The sequence below is a fragment of the Rhinolophus sinicus genome, chromosome 4 (genome assembly GCF_057876585.1).
Source record: "Rhinolophus sinicus isolate RSI-liver-muscle chromosome 4, RSI-T2T, whole genome shotgun sequence".
NCBI lineage: Eukaryota > Metazoa > Chordata > Mammalia > Chiroptera > Rhinolophidae > Rhinolophus > Rhinolophus sinicus.
In genome coordinates this window covers 30,730,015-30,754,677 of record NC_142504.1, presented here as the reverse complement: position 1 = coordinate 30,754,677, position 24,663 = coordinate 30,730,015, and the positions used below count along the sequence as shown (strand labels likewise).

Sequence of the window (24,663 nt, the reverse complement as noted above, 5' to 3'; positions counted from 1 at the left end):
CACAGACAACAAAATACAAGTTTATTAAAATTTACATTATGGAATTTTAAAACATTCCCTTTTTTGTTCCCCATATTTCAGAGTCATCTTTAATTTGGCTTCTTTTTCCAGGTTTGCTGTACTCCTACCCCCACCTCGTAACCTCCTTTTATTAAGCTAATTAAAAAAAAGAAAAAGGCCAACTTACCCCCGTGGTTCATATAAATCTGCTAACTGAAACAAGATGTCAACTTCCATGGGTGTAACCTGACCAAATTTCTGAGCTGCCAGAACAAACTCCTCTGTATGGAAAAAGAGTTAAAAAGGGAAAGATTCAAAAAGAAATAGCCACTAAATGGTAGCATTAACTCAAGTCACTGGAATGAGTGGACATTACAAAATTTTATTATTATCAGTTGTAGAATTCAAGTCAATCCAAATAGGGTAAGAGTTTTCAGAGTTCTTCTGGAAAGAGTGTGCAGATGAGTTTCTCTAACATTGCCTTTAAAAGCTTGATGTCATGTGAAGGCTTTGAATAAATGACTCGGGATGTTATTCAAATTTCAGGTCAGGGAAAACTAGGAAGCAGATATAAAACTTCATATGCATAGGTCCCAGGAGGTTATATGAATGAAGTTGTGAAATTTCTAAGGGAATTCTCTGTTTTTAAAAAAAGAAAAAGAAACATTAAAATGCTAATATCTTGTTTCTAGATTGAAGATCAACTTACATTGTCACCAGTATAAATTTATGGAATTCCTTATGTACGTTTGAAGGCCACTTTAGAGGCAAGATTTGAAAACCTTTAAGAAACTTTACATGGTTCCCTCACTCAAGGACTATCAGGTTTATTTAAAACTGACCAGAGTGTTTTGTTTGCTTTGGTCTGATCAAACGATGGAGAACACACATATAACCTAGAGTTAGTATGTGTCAATGGAATACAACAATCTACAATACAACCTCTTGTTTGCCGTCTTCACTCCAATAACAATACACCAAGACACTTGCAGGGAAGAATTCAGACTTATTCTCACTCACCCTTAGTCACCTCTACATCTTTCTTGTTGCCAGCCAAAGTGCTGTAGATCTTTCTAATGAGTTCCATGTTGTTAAGGAGCGAATTAAATCCGTTAAAATAGGAGAAACTGACTTGATGGGACGTAGTACCTCCAGCAGCCTCAAATAAGTTGAAAATAGGAGAGGGGAAAATAAAAATAAAGAATTTATATAATGCAGAAGATTCAGACGTACATATATCAAATGCTAGTTTTGGAAGTAATCAGGACTGAATAACTAAGAAGAAATAGCCATAAGTATTTTTCTTTCACATTAAAAAAAAAAAGCTATAAATGATTTTTAGAAATAACTGCAACTAATCATGACCAGAACTTGTACTCTCCACATACAATCCTAGAAAACTAAATAAATACATGTGTAGGGTTATAACAGCAGGACCAGTAGTAATTTACAGAGTTCAAATTTCCATTGGAAATGTTTTATAAGTTTGTTTATTTCATCTAATGAGCAATCTTTAAAGGCTTATACATGCAAAACTATATTACACACACGTGTGTGCTTATACATGCAAAACTGTATTATACCAACACAAACATACTATGAAAAGTAGTCAATCTAACATTAATATCATGATTTGTCATGTTACTTATAACTAGCAATAAATAATCATTTAAGTACAGACTTTACATTGGTGGGATGTCTAGCAAACAAGCGTATTATGGTAAAATTATGAGATGTCATATGCTTTGATGGGAGTTAAGACTGTTCAGAATTCTGATAGTAGAAATTTGTAAGAAACCATATTTCTTCATAGGGGACAAGGGAACTAGACAGCATGTCCATTATGAATGGAACTTCAGTTTGGGGTTTCAAATTCTATCCTTCCCTAACAAGGCAAAATATTTTTATTAGGAAAGCAGTTCTTTATAAGGTAACAACCACATAAATCTTCACTCAGTAATCATTTAGAATAGCTGACATGAGAGTTTAGAATGGAGTAGGGAAGGGGGGCCAAGAAAAGGAGCTAGATTGGAAAGAATGGAAAAGGCCTTGTCAGAATGCCACATTTCCAAAAAGAGGCACCAGGGGGAAAAAAAAAAGGAAAAAATGAAAAGCTAGCCTAAGCTCCTGCCTATGGGAAGCATTGTGGGAAACCCAGATGATGGTGAAAACACTCAGAAAGTTTTCCCCCTGGGATGAACAAAAGGACAGTTCCTATTGCATAAGGGTTCCCAAATCTGAGCGACCATCAGAATTATCTAGGAAGCTTTAGAAACTAGATTCTAGGGCCTCAACACCTATAGATGGTGCATCAGTAGGCCTGGGAGAAACCTTAGAACCTGGATTTTTTTATAATTATTCCTGTTGATTCTTAAGCTCCATGACCAAGGCTTGGAACCACCACCACAGAATGTTACAGGACACCAGGGCCCAGGAGGTCAGCAGTGGCTGGACATCCACTAGGATGGAAGCTCCATGACACAGGAGAACAGGGCTCCTTCCACCCATCACTGTGCCACTGTCACCTCATCACATATGTTGAATGAACAAGTAAATCGAAGGTTTAAAGTTTCTGTTCTGCTGACCTCTTAAATATATCTGTGCACACGATTTTTTTTCTTAATTTATCACCTCAGAGAACAGATAAAAAGCAAAGATTAGCATTTCACATCCTGCAAAATGTAAAGCAAAATTAATACACAATTATAACTTTGTTTTTCTTTTTAAAATCAGTTAATGCATTTCTTTAAGGTATTCTATATTGTCCAGATAACAAATTAACCTACTCACTAAAATTAGCCAAAACACACTCTGTAAGTTTGGTAATATATGCAATCACATTAAGAAAATGTTAGTATTTAAAAGAGAAAAAAAGTACGTAATATGTAAGAATTGTTCTTATAATCCCTTATTTACTGAGCTCAGGTCAGGTAGAATAAATTACTTCAGAATAAACGAACTTCAAGGAAAAGTTACAACTTACAGCTACTAGACATTCTTCTACAAAAGGTGTCAAGACATGGGGGCGGATGGTGACCATGATGTCTCGGAAGTCAATGGCTGTGACTTTTCCGGTCCTGGCACTGTCCCTTTGCACAAAGGCTTGCTTTGCATGCTCCAACTGGATTTCCTACAAATAAAGAAGGTAAAATAATTTGTTTCTCGGTTACGACAAATAATGGCTCAATTTCAAATTAGGGTGAAGAAATATAGATCACATCTTGGTTTAATAAGCACTGCCTGCTTGTTAAATAGCACCCCCAAGCTATTGTCTCCTTCTAAAGAGAGAACTTCACTCAGACCAGTAAACATGTCTTGGAAAAGTGCATTCCACCTTGAATCTCCTACCGGAAGACACCAAATCACTTCAATGCTTTGCTAGAGTCCGAGGACACCAAGAAAATAAAACCTAGAACGAAGTTTGGAAGGCTCAAAAATCTGGCCAAACCCTGCTTAGATGATGCTAATGATCAAAGGGAAACCACCTATAGGGACATTACTTCTCTCCAGAGAAAAGAGGAAAATTTTTAATAGGAACCTGCTATACACAAACATGTGATATAACAGATTGGAAAATGGCGGTTCTCCTTTGGAATATGCTGTTCCTCTAACACTGGGTTTCCCGGTCTTGACACTATTGGTATTTTGGGCAGGTTAATGAGCCTTTGTTATGGGGGCCCTCCCACGCATACCCTACCCTCTAACTTCCCACTAGATGCCAATATCCTCTTTCCCCCAAGGCCGTGACAATCAAAAGTGTCTCCAGGGAGGGCCATACTTTCCAATTGAGGACCAACGTTCCCGAATTAGGAATTGGATGGTATGCGGGTCAGTACCATTGGGCATGTTTTAATTCATATGATCTGAAAACATTTCTGTTGCTATTCCCAAAGGATAAGTGTATACACAAAATAAAACATAGCCTCCCATCAAAAGCCATCGTGTACCATGTAGAAGCATCCTTTCTGCAGACAGCATTTTATTATCTTCTTCAGGAAACTATCCATTTCCCAAATGGGCCCTTAGAGTGAGATCTAATCTCTATGGAATTACAAAGCATCACTGATGTGGCTCTCAAGAACTTGAAATTATTTAAATGAAAAGAAGTTTTATTAGATGATACAGAGGAATTACATTTCTTTTAACTTTGGTGAGATAATGACTTATAATTGTGTAAAAACTAATTGTCCTTATGACATATTACAAACTAAAGTATGGATGAAATGACACGAGTCTGATAATACTTTCGAGCACTCTAGTCTCCCTTCTCTTCCCCCAGAAAGGTGGGGAGATGAAAGATGACTGATAAAATATTTATAATAATTGAAACTGGATAATGGGAACATGGTGGATCATTATACTTTTCTCTCTACCTTTGTGTAGTTTGAAAATGTCTACAATAAAAAAATTAAAAAGACAATACAATGGTAAGAATTAGACTTCCTATCCTATTTAATAGCTTCTTCTTAGTTATAGCATCTGCCAGTTTTGATCCATCCTGTCCCTGCAGACACTCTCTTCTGGGACCCTAATCTTTCTATTGCCTCTTCCATTCACTCCTTAAATGAGAGGCATTTGTCAGCCCTCTGTCCTCAGGTCTTCTCACTCTACTCTTCTAAGCCAAGACCTCCCCACCCAAGACCTCAAAGATTTCTTAGAAGGCTTGACTCCCAGATCCAAATCTCTCCCTCTTATCTGCTGGACTGGAATTTCTAACTGTTTAAAGATATACCCATGTGGGTATCTGTAAAAGCCATACAATTACACATCACTAAACACACTATTATATGTCCCTCACTCAGGCCTCAAAACTGATCCCTCTCCTCTGTGCAAAGCTTAATTATTGGCGTGTTGTTTTTCTGGTCACCCAACCTAGAAATCTGTCAGTCTTAATTCTTCAAGCTTCTTTTCCCCCAGAGTAAACCAGTTACCAAATTATATCACTTGAACTTTTGAAAGTTCATGCAAATGCATGTTATCCTTTTCACTCGTAATGAACTGTTTCAAGCTCTCCTCAGAAGGTGCCTGAATATCTACCACTGGCCCAACTGTCAGTCTGGCGCTTCTCTCTGACCTCTGTAGTCCATCTTGCACACATCAACAGCTGCCTTTCACAATCTCAGATCTGACTTGAATCCTCTCTGCAGAAACCTTCAATAGCCTTTCATCACCAAGACCCATCTCTGAAACAGAGTGCTCAAGACTCTACAAGGAGCTATCTTTAGCCTTGTCTCTAGCACACTGCGTCCAGCCCTACCAGACCTTCCACACATCCAGGCCTTTGTCCACACTCTACCCTCCACCTAGCAGCGACAGTAGCCTTTTCTCTAGCTCCTAAAATCCTACCACTTCCTCCAGGCTCAGCTCAAATCCTACCTCCTAGGTAAATATAATGAGGCCTCCTAACTGAAAATAACTGATCACTTGGACTCCTGCTTGAACTTCAATGATAAGACTTGTCTTATTCCATCTTATATTCCTGTCTTTCTCCCTACCTTGCTAGGGAAAAGAGACTGCTCTATTCATGCCAGTTGTGGTATAGGCAGAATGCTTTAGATATAGTAGGCACTCAATAAACCGTAGACATATTCATCAATGATAGGTATTCTAGTTCTCTGTACAAGTGCCTCCAATTTAAAAGGAAGGAAGAAACCAACTGCTAAACACCCTATAGTGAAGAATGCCCACAGTGTGTATTCACCTGAAAGTAAACGAACACACTCCTTTGGATTGCCAGACCCATCGCTAAAACTAACCTAAGCCAAGGTTACTGTCAAGAAGAGTAGAAGGTATGTTCATTTCTTTACCATTTTCCCTAGCTTATAACTCAAATAAAGTCGTAGGGATCTGAAACCATTATATTAAAAATGGCATCACTCTTCTTGGCCACCCCATCTCCTCAGAAAGCAGAAAGCCAGAACACTAAGACCAAGCTGTGCAGATTGGCAGGGGAACGGACAACAAAGTGGGGGCTGACGTCCATATGGCAGGACACAGGGTACATTTGTAATGAAGATGGTGCCACCAAGCATTTCGGTGCTGACACTTCCACCAGTGAACATTTACTAGCAGGGATCACTTAATCATGGAACAAGTAAGCATTTTTCACCCTAATGATGAACAATTGAAGAATGCGTTTCCAACAGCTCTTAAAGATCGGAGACGTCAGAACCTCTGTGGTAAACAAGAAGCAAGATCTATGTAGTTCTCTAAATGTTAGGATAGAGTGGAAAACATTTAATTTACTGCTTCCCCAAACTGAAAAGTAGCTTACTAAAGATGTGGGCTCCCTTCTGAAAACATAATATGTCACAACTGTTTCTTGTTCTGGGTGAAGAAATGAAACTTACTCCAATTGATACAACCAGCACGATAACAGCATTTAGTGAGCATACAGTCTGCGTCACACTGTTCTAAAGCACGTTATAATAATAAACTCGTTTAATGCTCACAGCAACCCTACCAGGTTGGTACAATGGTCCTCCCTTATCCACAGGGGATGCATTCCAAGACCACCAGTGGATGCCTGAAACCATGGCTAGTACTGAACCCTATACATACTGTGTTTTTCCCCCAATACATACCTAGGATAAATTTTAATTTATAAATTAGGCATAGTATGAGATTAACAAAAATAACTAATAATAAAACACAATTATCACAATATACTGTAATAAAAGTTATGTGAATGTGGGGTGTGTGTCTCAAAATATCTTATTGTACTGTACTTGCCCTTCTTATGATGATGTGACAATAAAACCCCTTATTAAGTAGAGAACGTTCACATTTTCATTTAAAGGAAGCCCTTTACAACTTCTCTTTGGCATATCCAAACAGCCAGCATCTCTACTCTTGTATTTTGGGGCCATTATTAGGAAAATATGGGCTCCTTGAACACAAACACTGTGATATTGTGACAGTCTGCCTGATAACCCAGACGGCTACTAAGTGACTAATAGGCAGGAATACAGTATGGATACACTGGACAAAGGGATAATTCAGGTCCCACATGGAACAGACAGGAGTGGGATGGCATGAGATTTCATTACACTACTCGGAACAGCGCTCAATTTAAAACTTACAAATTGTTTATTTTTGGAATTTTCCATTTAATATTTTCATACTGTTGATCGTGGGTAACTGAAACCACAGAAAGTGAAACCACGGATAAGGGGGTCAACTGTACTATTATTAACCTCACTGCAGTAGTTGAGGAAGCTAAGGTCTCACCGACAGGAAGCAGTAAAGCTGGAATTCAAACCCTCTTGTTCCACTTAATCATGGAACAAGAAAGCACTTTTCACCCTAATGATGAACAATTGAAGAATACGTTTCCAACAGCTCTTAAAGATCGGAGACGTTAGAAACTCTGTGGTATACAAGAAGCACGATCTATGTAGTTCTCTAAATATTAGGATAGAGTGGAAAACATTTAATTTACTGCTTCCCCAAACTGAAAAGTAGCTCAGTTCCACCCCTCTGACAATGCTCCTAATTCTTCACTGCATGGGGAGCCCTGATAATGCCACTGTCAGGAATTTGATTACAAAATATATTTGACATCTAGGAGTCTTAATAGCTATGAAAAGATAAAAGTACAATGTGTTTTTAAATTATTCTCAATGCTCTAGATTTCTCTGTTGCCTATTTTCATGAGAAAATAAAATTCCTGAAAAATTTTCATTAAGGCAAAAGTCTCCTATGCGCCCAGTGTCTGGATTATTCTCCCAACATCAGCAGAGACAATGGAGGAGAGAAACCAAATCTAAAAGGCCTTCTCCTGCCCTTGCTTATTGCTTGCTTTCTCACTGTATGGGAACTAACACACAGGTACTCTATAAATACTGAATTTGAGAATGAATGATCTTTGAAATAAATATCCAGGCTCAATACTCATGGCAGAGTGACTTAAAAACAAAGCTCTCCGTTGGCACCTCTAATGCTACTTAAGGAAAACCTAATGTGTACCAAGACCCCAATAGTTCTTAGAACCTAGAGGCATAAAACTGGGACAGAGAACATTTGGGATGTACGCAATAAAGAATGTGTAAGATAATTTGTTCATTTCCAAAATGAAAGGGACCAGAATGGATAAACTCATCATCTGTGCAGGTGAAGGGAGAACAATGGAAGAAGCAATAGTTCCATTCAAATATTTAAAGGTTAAAAGACTATTTGGTAAAAAAAAAAAAAAAAAAAAAAAAAAAAAAAAAGGAAAGAAGCTAGATGGCTCTTTATTTCTTACAAATTTTTTTTTTTAAAAAATCAGTGGAAAGAAAATACAGGGATCAAGTTTTAGCACAAAACAGACATATTTAACCTGTACAACTATTCAGAAATGAAATGGGCTACCTTGCGAAGTAGCAGGTCCCCAGTCTCTCGAATTACTGTATTTTGCAATGTATAACATGCGCCCGTGTATAATGCGCACCCACGTTTTTGGCCCAAACTTTTAGGGAAAAAAGTCTTTTAATTTTTTAATTCAAATTTTTATTTGTTTACATTTAGGTACTTGTTTTTGTATTATGAAGGAATTTTAACAATTATGTTTAACATAGTACAAGAAATTTTATGTAACAAATAATTACAAAACACAAGACCAGATATAAGGTACAAGACATTTTATGTATTGGTAACAAATTTACGATCTTTACGCACCATAGAAGGCCAAGAACTATTTGTTGTTGCAAATTCATCGTAAGTTCAACAAAACCGATTATCGTATTCCAGGGTATTATTTTGCACACAGATATTGTTACTGATTTCTAGAGTTACACTTTTAACTCATAAGCATAAATAAAAGAATTAAAAACATTTATATAGATACGGAACTAGTAGTGCCCATGTATAATGTACATCCTTATTTTTCCCTCACAAATTTGGGCAAAAAAGTGCATTATACACAGCAAAATACGGTATCCATTCAACTACAAGCTAAGGAGCACATGTCAAGAAATTTATTTTATTTTATTTATTTTATTAGATGGCGTTATGGAAGCAATATATTATGATGACAAAAATCTGAAGTTTGGAACAGGACTGAGCAGAGCTCAAACAAATATCAGTCATGACACCCCTACCTGGGAAGGCTTAGGGGTGTGTTTGCATCTAAGAGTTCCAGCAACACCTACTATACAGGATTATGAAAACTAGATGTCAAGCCTGACAGGCACTTAATAAATGGTAGCGTCGATTGTGCCAAGGTGAATGATTTAAAACCCGATGAAGTCCTTTCCAATACAAGTTCTTGGAGTCTTTCAAAAAAATCACCTAGTAGGAATGGTGGTTCTACTGATTCATTTTGAACCAGACATAGGAAGAGAGCGATGAAGACCAGATAGGGTGGGGAATAACAGTAACAGCTGACTGTTTAAACATTTACTCCAGGACAGGGGCTATGCCAAGAATTTCAAAGACAGTATTTCATTTAAGCCTCATAATAATTCTGAGAAGTACTATTATCATCTTCATCTTACAGAGAGACACCTGAAGCTCAGGGAGGTTAAGTAACTAGTTCAAAATCACACAGCTAGGAAGTGGCAGAGATGAGATCTATACCAATGTATTGTTTGATTCCAAAACTGAGATTTTTTTAACCACTGACTTATCCTGCCTTGGGTAAAATCGCAGTAAGACGATCCTAAGTAGATTTGGATAGATAACTGGAAAAGAGGTTTTAAGAAAAGTTTTGGTTATGATTTGTATGTAAAAATGGAGCAAGCTGTATCTCACAGAAGTCTCACCATGGATGATGGGGGAGATAGAAGCATCTACCACAAAGGAAAACACTCGAGGGGAAAGAGATGAGGTGGTTAACATGATGAGAAACTTGGAGTGAGATGAATTTAAGTTATAAACAAAGGTTAATCCGTAAACAAAAGAAAGCTAGAGGTATAGATAGAAATGTCAATCTGGGAGATGTCAATAACAGGATTTTAGGGAAAAACCCACAAGGCTAACACTTACTGTAATTAAGTGTGTGCTATGCTACAGGGACTGTTGTGTTTTCTTCATTTCTTTGAATCCTCCCGACAACCTTCTAAGGTGCCCCTACTATCGCCTCCATTTTGCAGATGGAAAAATAAGGTAAAGAGCAGCTGAGAGTCATATGATGCTAAGAATGAAACTGGATATGCACCCGGGGGGGTCTGACTCCAGAGCCACAGTCTTAATCTACACGGACTGCCCGTTCCTTTTAGGGGGAGGCCTACCAAAAAACAGAAGGAAAAAAGTAATAGTTAAGAAATAGATGAGATCATCCCGCACTACATAGATAAAGCAGGCAGACGACAAAATGGAACTGATCCTGAAATAAGTGATCACAGACAATAAAACTGAGGGCCTGAGGACTTATGGGAAACCCAGAGAGCTGTGAAGATGGCATAGCTCTACAAAGAAAGCTCTTATGAGTGCCAGGCAAGGAGGTGCCTGCTAAACGCTGCTGATAGAGACAGTAAGGACCAAAGAGAAGGGGCTCCCCTTCACCTGAGGCCAGAAGATCCCTGAGCAAGGAACGGAACAGCTATCCCTAAGGCAGTTCTGCTCAAGCACGTGAAAGGAGGTCCAGCTTCTCTTGAATATTTGCCAGTGAACTGTTTCTGTTCCCTCTATGCTGGTGCATGATGATTAACAGAATAGGCTTTTATTGCCACAGTTTCCAACTACTTCAACACATCCATTCAAATTGCTGTAGGGGAAAGAAAAATCAAACTCTTCAAAATTGCTAGCTGTATAGAAATAAACATATATAGGGGTTACACCACTTTAGATCTAACATTCACGCTTCTAATACTTCCAGGCCTGTCATTTCCTTAATAATCTCCAATTTTAAAGTGGGTACATTTTGAATGCAAAAATTCTCTCCACCTCTATTCAGACATGCAAGTTTATGTTTCAGCCTGAGAACAATTTATCAGGAACATAAAAAAATAGACCGATAGACCCTCAAAACAAGCAGCAGATCCAGACGATTTATATTATGAACTCAAGAACACCAAAGAAGACCCCTGGCTAGTCTGCATTTTTATGTTTTGTCTAGTTTTGCAACTTAAAAGAAAATCTAAAAACTTTAGTAGAAGCAGGGAGTTATCAATAAGAGTGTGATTCAAAATAATTACTTTTTTTAAAGGGTGGTGGTAGAAGAATTCTGGGGAAAATGTAGGTAATTATTTATAAAAACAAGAAACAAAAATGTATAAAAAAGGTATGCTTAAAAATATGGTATCACATTTAGCCCTATTTCAAACAAATTCTATATTACATCAAGTATCAGAACTTGCACACTATATAAGTACCCACTTCGTTTCCATAATCCTATGCTAATCTGAAGAAAAAAATTCTAGTTAAAATAAAGACCCACGTGTTTTTAAACAGAGGAAAAACAGAACTAGTAATAGAGTAGGTAGAGGAATAAGTAGTTCCCTTTCTTGATATTTTTCTGTGCTCCCCACACTCAGCCCAGGCAGCCAGACTTTCAGAGTTCGGGGTGAAATTTCATCCCCAGTTCACTGGGTGGGACCTTTAATTAAAACGGTCCTTAGGCGCAGTGTTGCATGTGGCACTGCAGGCACAGCAACACCTCGGCAGAAACCAAGTGCAGAGCTTTTCCATCTCAATTTCCTGGATCTTCTGATTTAATGTTAAACTTCACAGTGGGAAACAGCTGGGGAGATGCCATTGGGAGTGTTCATTTTTACAGGACACTACTGTAAAAGCCTGCACGACAGGCTGCTCAACAAAACAGCAAGCTGACTAACGCCATGGACACAACACCACCATGAATGCTGATTTCCTTCGCCCAGAGAGGAGCAAGTGCGATGTGAGTGGCATTAGACCTGCATCTAACTCTCCAAGTGACCAGGATATTACCACAGCTCTGGTCACCCACCACCGACCTGGCAATGGCTCCCTTTTGGACACGAAACATTAATCTCCTGGAAGAGCTGAGGGCAAACGTCAGCTACTTTTACTCTGTGCTTCATTCTGGGACGTCAAATGGTGCTGTATCGATGAAACAGTATCAAAGCCGTATTGCAGATTCCATCTGGTCCCACTTGAAAGCAACATAAAAAGCGCTCACATGTTAAAAATACAAATATAACCAAGGTCTCTGGCTACTAAAGATCCATGGTCTGGATACAGATGGCAAGCTGGGGGACCACGGGGATGCACAAAAGGCTCGGGTTGCTCAATCCAAAGCAAGGATCTTGTTAGTTGTCTACTAACCTGTTTAAACAATTGTGGCTTCGGCAAGTTCTACTAGAATACAAGTGATTGTTTTCTGGTTAATGCCAAAATGCTCAATCAGTTCCAAAGTTTGAGAATTTGATGTTGCCATGGTTGAAGGTTATGTTTTCTTTTGCTTGGTGGTGGTCGGGAACAATTTCTTTTTTTTTAGCACATAGGGCCTTTTGTGTTGCAAGTTTTGCCTTGTACCAGGATGCCCTGACAAATACAGTAGCAAATCCTAAGTGATGGTGACTATAAAGCCCAGACCAGAGCTGACAAGGAGCAACAACTCTCTGGAGGGACATGTGGCAGCACCTGTGGCAGCAGAAGTCCAGGACTCTATGCTCTAGGGCTCAAAATTTGAACAACCAAAGTGTTCAATTTACACAGACAAGACCTGGGCTGATTTGTATGCCATGCTAGCTCGTAAGCCAAAATGATGGTCAAGTTGACTTAACAGAAAGAACCAAAATTGTTCAGTTGCATTATTAACATAAATATGCTTTGGCATCCCAAAGGGCTGTCATGGGGCCCACGTGAGCTAACGACAGGGTCCTTGCCAATATGAACGGCCAGTCTGGGACAACAGATACAGCTCTGACTCCCAGGTTGTATTCCCAGCTCCTTGCACTATTATTCACCTCTATGGGTCATCCTCTTCTGACAAAAGGGCAACCTGAATAAAGTTACGGTAAAACACTCACACCTTTAGGAACAGCGAGCTCCATTAGGTCAGGTAACTTCATTCTTAAATGCTATCTGATGAGAAGACATTACAAAGAATTTTTAGCTCCATTCCTTTTCAAGTCAGCTATTCTGTTTCTTGGCTAACTCATGGAACCCCAGCTTCCAAAACTGACCTTTCCACCAATTTAAAGCATTGCTGATTTCTTGATGATTCGTCCTCTTGGAGCAAGAGGATGACGGTCTCTGGAAACAAAAGAAATGTCCTGGTTCCATAAAATGGGGACCAGAATTCCTTGGAAATGCCCAAGTCTGTGGGGCCATAAGTAGGGTTCCTATAGCATCATCCTAACTCCAAGGAACTGAGGCGAGGAGGTGGGAACAATCCAGCAATACACACGTGAAAGGCAACTGCAAGCTAAGCACCGCTCTGCAGCCCCTGATTAACACCCCCTCCTGTGCTCCCCCTCTTAGTAAACCACCACCATCCCGCCACTTGCCCAAACCTAAAACCCAGGCATCAACCACGAGTTCGCATGTCCTTATTTGTCCTCATCCTAGTAAGTCACCGAGCCCGGTCAGGCCTATCCCTTTAGCTTCTCCTGAACCCATTTACTTTGGCTCATCAGTTACCATGTAACCCACGCCATCATTGCTTCTGTCTGGGATTAGAAAGTGACAACTGGTGGTCCTCTTCTCAGTCAGATCCCTTTCCATTTGATTTTCCACACGATAGCCAGAGTAATCCTTCTGAAACAAATACGATCATGTTTGTCTCCCTGAGCTTCCCCATCAACCGTGAAATGAAGACCTGAAGACCAGTTTCTGTGCTTTTAAACAGTCAGGGTTTTGTATCGAGACCCGTGTTTCTCAATGTGTGGCCCTTGGACCACCTGGAACACCACAGTTCAGGATGTCTGTTTGAAAGGCGGTTTCTTAGGCCCCACACAGACCTACTGAATCAGATCCTTGCAGATGGCTTTCAGAAAAATTTTACACAACATTTGAAAAACACGGCTCGAGATTTAGGAAAATTAAAATCAACTTCGGTTCTCCCTGTCTCGTCTTGAACAAATCCAGAAAGCTTCTCCAAGCTTCTGTGTGCTCATCTTCTCTTCCGTACAGAAACAAGAGTAACTGCTTAACACCGAAAGTGATGATAAGGACAAATACAAGTCAAAGCACTTTCTAAGCTGGAAAGTGCTCTATGAGAGGTAGGTAGTTAACCGCAATTGTTTGCTAGTTAACAGCTATATTGCATATGGTAGCAACCCTAGGCTTTTTTTATCCACTTATTGGAGCCACTAGAAATTCGTATGTGTAGATTACTTTTAAATTGTAATAATTATGTGTGAAACATAGACCTATGATTATGAAACATTATCAAAAAGTAAATGGAAACAACCGTAACACATACTCCTACCGAGAGCTGTTTTATTACCATACCTGGCAATTAATGGGTAAGGGTCAAGTATGCGAAATGTCCAGCGGTGCACGGCTGTACACCCCCATTCAGAAGCACAGTCCCTTCCAGCACAGAAAGTAACCGGTCAGAGCCTTGGCCCTGGAGACAGTGGTATATAGCGGAAACAGCATCATATTTTTGAATCATGCACGTGTGTGCAATCTTCTGGAAGAAGCTAAGCTCTAGAACAGTTTCTCTGTACTCTTTTGGGGGACTCCTTGGGGAGCCTAATGAAAGCCATGAGCATTTTCCCCAGACAATTATCTGTAAATGCAAAATTTTACCCTAGAGTCTGTTTATTCTTTCGCATATAATAGGGGATAATGATAATTATCTCTCAGGGTATTGAGGAATGCTATTATCAGAAACAGAATATTGAAAAACCCTTTGTCAATTATAAAGATTGTTACTATTATTACTTTTTTTTTTTTGGAGAATAACTCTTAGTTCTACTGACTCTACAGAATAATTTGGCAGAAACATTTAAGAGACCTTTCACGCTATGCTCATAGTTACCTACAATGCCCACCAGATAAAAAAATGGGCAATGGATCCAAACAGACATGTCTCCATGTATCTCCAAAGAAGATACACCATAAGCACAGGAAAGATGCTTGACATCATTAGTCATTAGGGAAATACAAATATAAATCACAAATGAGATACCACAATAGAGCTTCTAAAGTGAAAGGCCTCAATTTCCTCATCTGTAAAATGGGGGCAGTTAACTCGATGACCTGATGCTGGTCTCTGGCCCTTTGTTTGTACTTTGGATGGCAGTTCTAACCGTACTTCGAATGTTAGTTTCAGGTTTATACCTACCACAAGGTTTTATGCTACAAAAGAACAACCTCGCAGGATGTACATTTTATACCTGTTTGTGGCTGCACCTTTTGAGCCATCAGGTAAATAAACATCGGAACAGTCCCTAGACTTGTACAATTAAGTGTCTCAGAAGTTGCATGAAGCCTCATGACAAATCCTGCATCCTCAGCAAACATTTGCTGAATTGGGTGGTTTGCTCCATGCAAGTAAAAATCACAACAGAAGAAATACTTCCTAACACAGTAGAAAGTTTTACGTTAATACCATTCACGAATAGTTCCAGCAGATATAAAATAGGAACATTCCTCCAAATTCTTTTCTAAATATACTGTTTTCAGTTATGTTAAAATGCATTATTCAACTAGCCACCATAATATCAGAGCTTTGCTCTAGGAGCTGAGAGTAGAGGTATGTGGACAAGTTTATAGAATATTTTTAAATACACACACATACCCAGATATAACACTGCATTCATATTCACAATACACAGCATCGCTCATGCAGTGAAGTGGAGATGACAGAACTGAGCATAAAAAGTAGCAGCAATAAATGCAACAGTATTAATGATGGGGTAACTGGACTGTGGCCCCCCTCCAACATCCTTCCTTACCAACAGGAACAAGACTCCGGGAAGGAGGATTTGTTCTCCGCTACTTCCTTCAACACTACCATTTAGATGCAAAGTACAAACAAGGCACGTTTAGCTCAAAGGGTGTTTCATTGATTCCACACTTTATACATTTTATAACCAAAGCACAGAAAACAACATACCAGCTCAGTACTCAAGGGATGCCCATGAGCAGCACCACCTCCGTGGGTGACCAGCTGGTCAGACAAACACGTAAACACGTGAAGTCCCCACAGCCATGTGGTGGCTTATGACAAACTTACTCTTGCTTAGACAGCGTAAAACATTTATTACATGAAGAAAATAAAAATCTGACCTTGCAGACAACGGCACTGCCCACCAATCACAAACACATGTACATGTATAAGCAGAGGTAACACACAAGAGTGTGAGGCTTCAGTTGGCTGGAACCAATCTGAACTACTTTCTAGAACCTTCAGTGGGATCGAGCAATGTAGTTTCTACATACTGCTCAGGCTCCCTGAAACCACAAGCATTTCTCAGCCGTCCCAATGGCTGCTGTTCTTCTTCAGTACGTGACAGGTAGCAGCATGCACAGTGGCAGTTCTTTCACATCTCAAGCAGCCGTGCCTGCTCTCATGACCTTGGCACCAGCCAGGGAGCTGGCGCCTGTGTTTCTAAGCCCTGCCCTCGAGCAGAAAGACGAGCAATGCTTGACAAAGCAAAAGTCTGACACATAGGATATTAAGTTCACTGACATCTTTAAGAAGTTCCCTGCATCCAGAAGAGAGTTCAAAGGAAGCAGATGAAAAATTTGAATGGGGCTAGCAGGGGGAGGGGAACGACCCAATGGTAGACATCAAACGTGGTACGTCACTAGCCTTCATATAAAGTCCATGACAATACATCCATCAATTCTTTTCAATGTGAGCCTGGAGTGGGACACAGAAGAAAGGCCCTCACTGGGATAATTATGAGATAACCATTTAACCATTTACATTAAACTTACATTTTAATGTAAGTTTAACACTTACATTTGGGCTACAAAATCAAAATCATCCCACGCAGGACACTGTGGGATGAGTCAGTTTACCATTACAGAATGGAGTCAAATTCAAGTGAATGCCCTACAAGTTGAAGCTGGAAACCTAATTAGTAATCTCTGAGTCATCTAACCTTCGACTCTGGCTTCTCTACACTGTATCTTGCTGAAGGCCCAGAAGCTGCTGTGAGTGGTTTACAGCCCCCTCAATTCAGTCTAATTGATACTTGCTTAAAGGAAACCACGATCAGCCTTACTACTGCTAACATCCCATTAAGACTAAAAGTTAATTAGGCTGTGTTCCATAAAGTTAATTTGAGGCATTTGTCTCAATAGCATTATTGTAATTATTCCTCATCAAAATGAATACCACCTCCTACTGTGCGCCAAGGTCTTGTGTAAACAACAGCAAAAATCTAACAACTCGACTTCCATTCTCCACCTGAGTTATATAAGTAGGTTGACATGGAAGTGCAAATGGGGATTCATAGACATGAACGTGTTTTTAACGAATATTACCAAGTCAGGTGTAAGACATCTTGTTTTTAAGTTTCCAAAGGCCAGGAAAATAAAAGTAAACAGCATGACAGATTTCATATATCATAACAATGCCAGTAAAAGTCAAAAAGAGAAGCACCTATTAAAGTCAACCTATTACATATGCTGGTGTCTAGGAATGGATGCCACAAAACACTGGCTGAATGAGCACACCACAAGGCGTGTGTGTGTGTCAGTGGGGACAGAGCCAGGAGTGCTGTTTCCACGCTCTCGGCCTCACGTGGAAAGGTGCTGGTTCAGGAGGTAAATGGCCATCAGCTGTGGCTAGTTGACCCTCAGCTGTAACCAGTGAGCCATTGGCCACTAATATAACTGCTGTGGCTACGCTAGCAGAAAAACGGAGGCTAGCAAGAAGATGGTGGCTAAGCTAGCAAGAGCGGATTGCAGCTAGCAAGTGAGGCTGGTTGGCAGAGAAGCGGACGGCGGGTTGCGGATCGTGAGGCTCCTGCTTCCTGTGTCTCCAACCCAGCCGCCAACGAGACTGTAGCGGTATGACTCCCGTATCTATGGCTCCGTGGGTATTCCTTTTTGGCCTCACTATGTTCTGTGTTCTTATGTGGGGAGCGGGACCAGAGACCCCACATGACACCCTGCATGACAGTGTCCCATGCACCTTCCACCTCCACCCCACAGCTGTGTTTCCAGCCACTCCTCAGAATGCTGGCAAGCCCTCGAGCACACAAGAGAAGCAGGGACATCACGAGTGTCAAAGAACAGAAGGAGGTTTCCCTGGCAAAGTTTTCCTCTAGACCCTGAATTTAAATATAGCAATCTGATCCCCTAAACGACTCTTTTAAAATACATTTAATAAAATATAAAACGTAATGGTCAGAGAAACAAACCAAATGCATAAAAATTCAAAAGAAAGAGTGGTTTATCATATATACTTAACATATCACGTAGTCGTTGGTCTCTAGGGGCTAAATGTTAATATCATAGTTCAAACATGTTTAAAATTAAGCTTCAAGAGGAAAACTAAACTGCAATCATATTTTGTTACTACTCTTCTCTTGGCATCATCAGTGGTTCAGTGACATGATCACAATAAGGGGGGTGGGGAGAGAAAGGCAGGAAGGACTGGGCCGGGCACATCTACAAATGTCGACAACTCCCACAGTTTAATCCTGGATATGGACAGCAAGTGCCCTTCCAACAGTGGATGCACATTAGAAGCACCTAAGAAGCTTTAAATATCCTGATGCCTAGGCTGTCCATCCCCCTCGCCCACCCCGAAATCAAATCAAATCTAATCTAATCTCTAGAGGTGGGACCTAAGCGATAGTAGTTTGTAAAGCTCACCAGGTAATACCCATATGCAGCCAAGTTCCAGACTTGTGCCTCGTCTATGACAGGCCTCAGATTTAATGATTCCACTGTTAGATGCTGATGATGACATCTGTCCATTTCTCAAGGGAAAACAAAACTTGGGTAAACAGTAGTAGAACTAGTCATAAGCCAAGAGTACAAGTTTCAGTTTTGCCCTTCTTGAGGTACAGGACTTTTGAGCAAATTACTTAATTTCCTGGGACCTCAATGTATATTTCTTTTATACGTAAAGAGGTTCTACATGATCTGTAAGAGCCCATTTAATCTTATGGTTTCTACACACTATAATAGAGACATACCAAATGGAATCATTTGGCCGGGGTTAGAAAGTTTGAGGTAAATCAGGATCCCAGTTTTACTTATTTAATCTTTGTAACTTTTTAAGAGCTAGACCCACCAGCAAAAACTGAGTGAATTCCGCATATGTCAGGTGTCTCTTTCTTTCTTTTCCAAAATGCAGTTGCACAAATTCTGAATCCCAGTTAAATGGAATATGTTGATGGATTGTAGTCTGTTCAAAAACTTGCTTAACATCCTCTGAAAACAGAAGGAAAGAAGGTTAATTAAAACAAAGCAAATCAGGTTCATCCTTATAAAATGTTATTAAATGGACATTTCTACTTTCTTTTTCTTTTTTACTTTTTTTTAAAATTTATTGGGGTGACAATTGTTAGTAAAATTACATAGATTTCAGGTGTACAATTCTGTATTACATCATCTATAAATCCCATTGTATGTTCACCACCCAGAGTCAGTTCTCCTTCCATCACCATATATTTGAGCTACTTTCTTCTTATAAAAAGTAACTAATTCAACTTTTAAAACACACACAGATTACAAAACCATGGCAGAAATAAAAAGTCAGAATCCTCATGGAATCAGTCAAGAAATCAAATAATCCCACCAAATAAAATAAAGAAGAAACACACACACACACACACACACACACACGCCTAAAATGCAGTAGGAAACCAAACCAAAGTAATAAGCCATATCTAATATCATCATGTCCTATGTTTTGTTTCAACAAATATTTTCTAGGCATAGGGGATATAATTCAATCTTTAGTGGCATGAAAAACAGAGATACATATAGAAACACACGTAACACTATACAAATCTTAATCATAGTCCTTTATGGAGTTATTGAAAAGATTTTGAGGATTTAGAAATCAGATAAATCTACAAGTCCATATTCAACAGCATGAAGACTCTATTTGAGCTTTAGAAAGTTACACTTGAAGACAAAGGCAGTGGGAAGAAAACCCAGCTGCCCAGTTCTTTAACTTCACATGACACACTTTGAGCTTGACAGAAGTTCTCAAATGGTCCAAATTATTCCATTTTAAGATGGGCTACCAAACGTGCTAGTACTGATTCTTTACCTCTGTGTAGCCTCTACTACAAAACTGTCAGAGGACAGACAGAAGAAAAAACAACAATATGAAAAACCTTACTTTTCTAAAGCTTCATGTTTTTATTTACTAGTCTCCTCCTCCCAAGAAAACTGTATGTTTGGAAGGTAGAGGAAACACAAATTATTATTATATTAATGAATTTTGTCCTGGTCTTCACATTGTTAAATACAGCCATGGAGTTTCCCCAAAAATAAGACCTAGCCGGACCATTAGCTCTAATGTGTCTTTTGGAGCAAAAGTTAATATTAGACCTGGGTCTTATATAAGACCCGGCCCTTGTATTATATTAAAATAAGACTGGATCTTATATTAATTTTTGCTCCAAAAGATGCATTAGAGCTGATGGTCCGGCTAGGTCTTATTTTCGGGGAAACACGGTACTAAGCCTGCTTATTTTTATGAGCAAACTGTGCTTCATACCTTGTTTTTTTCCCCCTTTGCGTCTATTTTAAAAGAGAAAAAATAAGTTCTTTAGTCCCCTAAAGGGTGCCAAAAATCCTGGCACATGTTTCTACTATTTCCCCCAAATTTCCTACTTCCACCCCATTCCACCCACAAGTTTTTATTCCATGCTTTTAAAGTTTCCAGCAATTTTTAAAGTCTTGCCATGAAGAAACAGTAGTGCCGCCATCAGCATAAGTTTGGGTGTGTATGTGCACAGAGAAGGTAGTAAAAATCAGAATTATGCCAGGCATAAATTTTATAAAAGGTGGCAGAAAACCTCAGGCTGGCCCTGAGGAGGACAATAATAATAAAAAGTTTTAAAGTACAACCCTCAATGTATGTGAATTCATTCTATCTTCTCTACTTTCAGGAAAAAAAGAGACAGGATATTAAAAAAAACAACAACATAAAAACCAGAGGTGAATCAAGAGTTAGGATTTAAAGAAAGGAAAAAAAAATAAAAAAAGGAAACGACTTCCAGAGGATCTGGGGAGAGTGGGGGGGGTTGTCCTCAATGAAATGAATTAAGTAGAAGGAGACAAGACACTGCAAATTTCCTTCGGCTCTAAAACGCTTGAGAAGAAATTACCAAACTGAAATTCAAGTAACTTGGGTTCAAATTCTACTAAATGGTGGCTAACATTCATAGGTACCATGTGTAAGCTGTTGTTCTCATGGCTACAATATGTGTAAGTCTTCAGTGGTAAAAAGAGGTATTAACCTAGATAATCTGTAGCTCCTTTCCAGTTCTCAATTTCTATAGCCCTATATTAAGCAGGCCCAATAGAGATTCAAGGAAGGTCACCACAATCTTCTAATCTTTATATAATTAGAAATGAGAAATGATGTTCAAATGACAAAGATGTGACCAAAAGGAAAAACAATTTTTCCCCACTAAAAATAAAATTTTACACTGTAATAAAATTTTAGAAAAATAATATACAAACAAAAATGGCTTTCTTGCCATGTTTCTGCCAAAGGTTCCAGTGAAATAAAGTTTTAATGTAATAATCATAGGATAGCTGTCAAAAATGAGGTCCTTCCTTTTCTTGACCTCTCCTTCAATGTCCCATAGAAAATAACCAAGGATATTAAACCAAATATTGGCATGTAAAGCCAAGGCATGTATACATTTTAATATTTAAATGGTTTAAACTGTAAATACATGTAAAGTTAAGTTATTCAAGACTTAGTGAGTGAATTTAAAATGTGCCTCACCCTAAACAACCATCTTATTTTTCCTATAATTAAAGTAACATTTACTGCTTATTAGACCTCTGACTTGAATTCAACACTGTGAATGTTCCATCCTATCCTAAGTCGAGAGCGTTTTCTACTATTGCACAGAGCTTGTTTCTCTTATACAAATGCCTGTGTGAAGTACTGAAATCTAGTCTCATTCAAGTATATAGCTATATGTGATCCCTAAGACATATCTCAACTCTACAAATTGTCAATCCTACACACCTGCACTATTGGTTTTAAAAAGACCTCACTACAATACGTATATATATACAGATATGTGTGTCAGTACACATATTTGGTGTGTATCTTTTCTTTCCACACAGATTATTAGCACCTTGAGAGCAAAGGCCATATATTTCACATCTGATTCTCCCAGTGTGGCCACACAGTGGAGGGCACAGAACAACCACTTACTAAGTAGTGGTTGAATTTAAATGAGTCAGAAAAGGTTTACAATAGTGTTGACAGGTTAAGGACAGTGGTAACGAATCCTTTGAGGCACTATAGTTTTCATCTTCCTGAGAAGCTAGTTCAACAGTTATTTCCTGAAATTTTAGTGTGCTGTGTTAAGAATCATCAGTCCTGCTACTGTGTTTCCCCGAAAGTAAGACCTAGCCGGACAATCAGCTCTAATGCGTCTTTTGGAGCAAAAATTTATATAAGACCTGGTCTTATTTTACTATAGTATAAGACTGGGTCTTATATAATACAATATAAAATTGGGTGTAATGTAATGTAATGTAATGTAATGTAATGTAATATAATATAATATAATACTGGGTCTTATATTAATTTCTGCTCCAAAAGATGCATTAGAGCTGATTGTCTGGCTAGGTCTTATTTTCGGGGAAACACAGTAATGAAAGTCTCCAACCCTGCTCCCAGGCTCATTCAAGTCTATCGAGGGGCTGAATAATCTGCATTTTAAGCAGCATCCCAAAGGTTTTTCTGGTACATGGGTCCAGGATCTCATTCTGAAAAACATTATCCTAAAGAGCTATGGAAGGGTTAGATTTACTCCAAGTCACTAATTTTTAACTTCCCATTGAAACAGACAAGAATACTAAAAGAAGGAGGTAGGAAAGATTCTCCAGACCAGCCAAAGCAATGACGTAATGTGTAAACGCAGGCCATGTGTAGAGGCAACAGGACACACAGGGCTGCGTTGCACAAGCCAGTGTATGACATTCACTTCATGGCCCATGGGGCTGGGGCTCCTCGGAGCTGGACAGCTTACAAACTACATGATCCTGAGAATTGGCCCCATTACCAGTTGTCAGCTGTTCTAACCTTCAGGCACTTGTAAGAATGCCCGTCCTTAGCTAGCTATCAAATTCTAAGCAGCACAACTTATGAGCATTGTACTGTGTACTAGGCCCTGTGGGAAGTGGAAGGAGGGGTAGAGGACATGGTACTGTACCCAAGTCTAATGTACAAAAAATAACTGAATACAGCTCCAAAGAGTATATACCATATTACATGATAAAGTGCAGGAGTTCCTCGTGGTGAAGAAATAGAAGTGTAAAGAGGGAGGTACTTACAGAAGTGGGAGAAAAAAGTTTCTTGGAGGAGATAAACTTGATCAGGGCCCTGAAGGCTGTCGAGGATTTATTCAGACAGATCTATGAGGGAGTTTTTCAGTGGAGAACAACAGCATGAGGAAGGGTTCAGTTGTTTTTTTTTAAATGAATTGAGGGTCCCATCAGAGCGCTTTGGACCAAAGCCACCTGGCGTCACTAAGACATGAAAGATCCTGCTCCAGGCAGTTATAGATGTTGGCATCACTTGTCACCGTCAAATAATATTTTTAAACCCCAAGGACTTGATGCTACATTTATGATGAGGAAAATGTTGCTATGGGAAGTATAGTCAAGGGACTCTGCAGAAAAAAAAAGACCTGGAGTTTTTTATACTTGGTACAATTTATGCAAAATTTATTTTCTATAAATAAATTTTGTTTTATGTACTCAAATATCATAAGATTGCCAACAGAGGTTTATGTACTCAAATACTAAAAGACTGCCAAGCCCTTCTAACTGGATAAATCAAATAATATGCCGAGCGGGAAGAAGTATGACTGGTAAAGAGGAAGACTACCAACATTTCTACTCATTGTCATGGCTGATCAACTCCTAAGAAATGAAAATATTAAATTTTGCCACTCTGGAAAACTCACACACTTTCTCCAAAAATATTTTATAGGTTCATAAGTCTCTGAATATTTCATCCTGCTCCAATAAGTCATTCTGGGTCGCTCATTATCTAAAATACTTGGGCCTATACATTTTCTTGTAGGTTCATGAATAGAAGCAATATCTATAAGCCCAACAGTCACAATGGGTTCTGGGAATTTCCCTCCTCACTTTGGAGGTCACTGTAATATCACTTCAGGTTAATAAACTTTTCTCCTTTCAAGCAATACAAATAGCTTTCTCACTTAACATTTGTTTGTTTAACAGATTGCTCCGTGCCTTGTGAGGCTATGAAAATCAGAAATTGAAAACCAAAGTGATTTTCAAATTCTGCTCTGTACTCTGGCACCCATGGAAAACTCCATGAGCTTTACCATGAAAGACTCCAGGAGTCAACCTTAGGGCAATGCTATCACTAAACCTTTAACCATTCCCTGACTTTCCAAACCAAACTTGTAGTCCTAGAGAGGAAAGAGGAAATCCAAAAACTTCTAGGATTCTTGGTTACTTACCTCTTTCAGTGAAATTAAAAAAATATATATATATGAAAACTGTCAGCTGGTGAGTTATAGTTTTTATACATACACGTACATAGGCATGACTTAGCAGATATTTCACTAACTAAAAAGAATTAGAAGGTCTCTCCTA

The 24,663-nt window shown here is 39.0% G+C and overlaps 1 protein-coding gene across 2 annotated transcripts in view; it reads right to left on the bottom strand.

The window, feature by feature from the left end:
- The window catches only part of SLC25A13 (solute carrier family 25 member 13), a 178,512-nt gene that overhangs the window by 65,708 nt on the left and 88,141 nt on the right, over window positions 1-24,663 (bottom strand). For both annotated transcript variants that reach the window (XM_019729757.3, XM_019729758.3), the window contains exons 5-8: window positions 19,115-19,254; window positions 2,984-3,130; window positions 1,021-1,159; window positions 188-281 (exon numbers count right to left, since the gene is read on the bottom strand). In XM_019729757.3, the coding sequence (XP_019585316.3) occupies window positions 188-281; window positions 1,021-1,159; window positions 2,984-3,130; window positions 19,115-19,254 (520 nt within the window). The remainder of the gene's footprint in view (window positions 1-187; window positions 282-1,020; window positions 1,160-2,983; window positions 3,131-19,114; window positions 19,255-24,663) is intronic.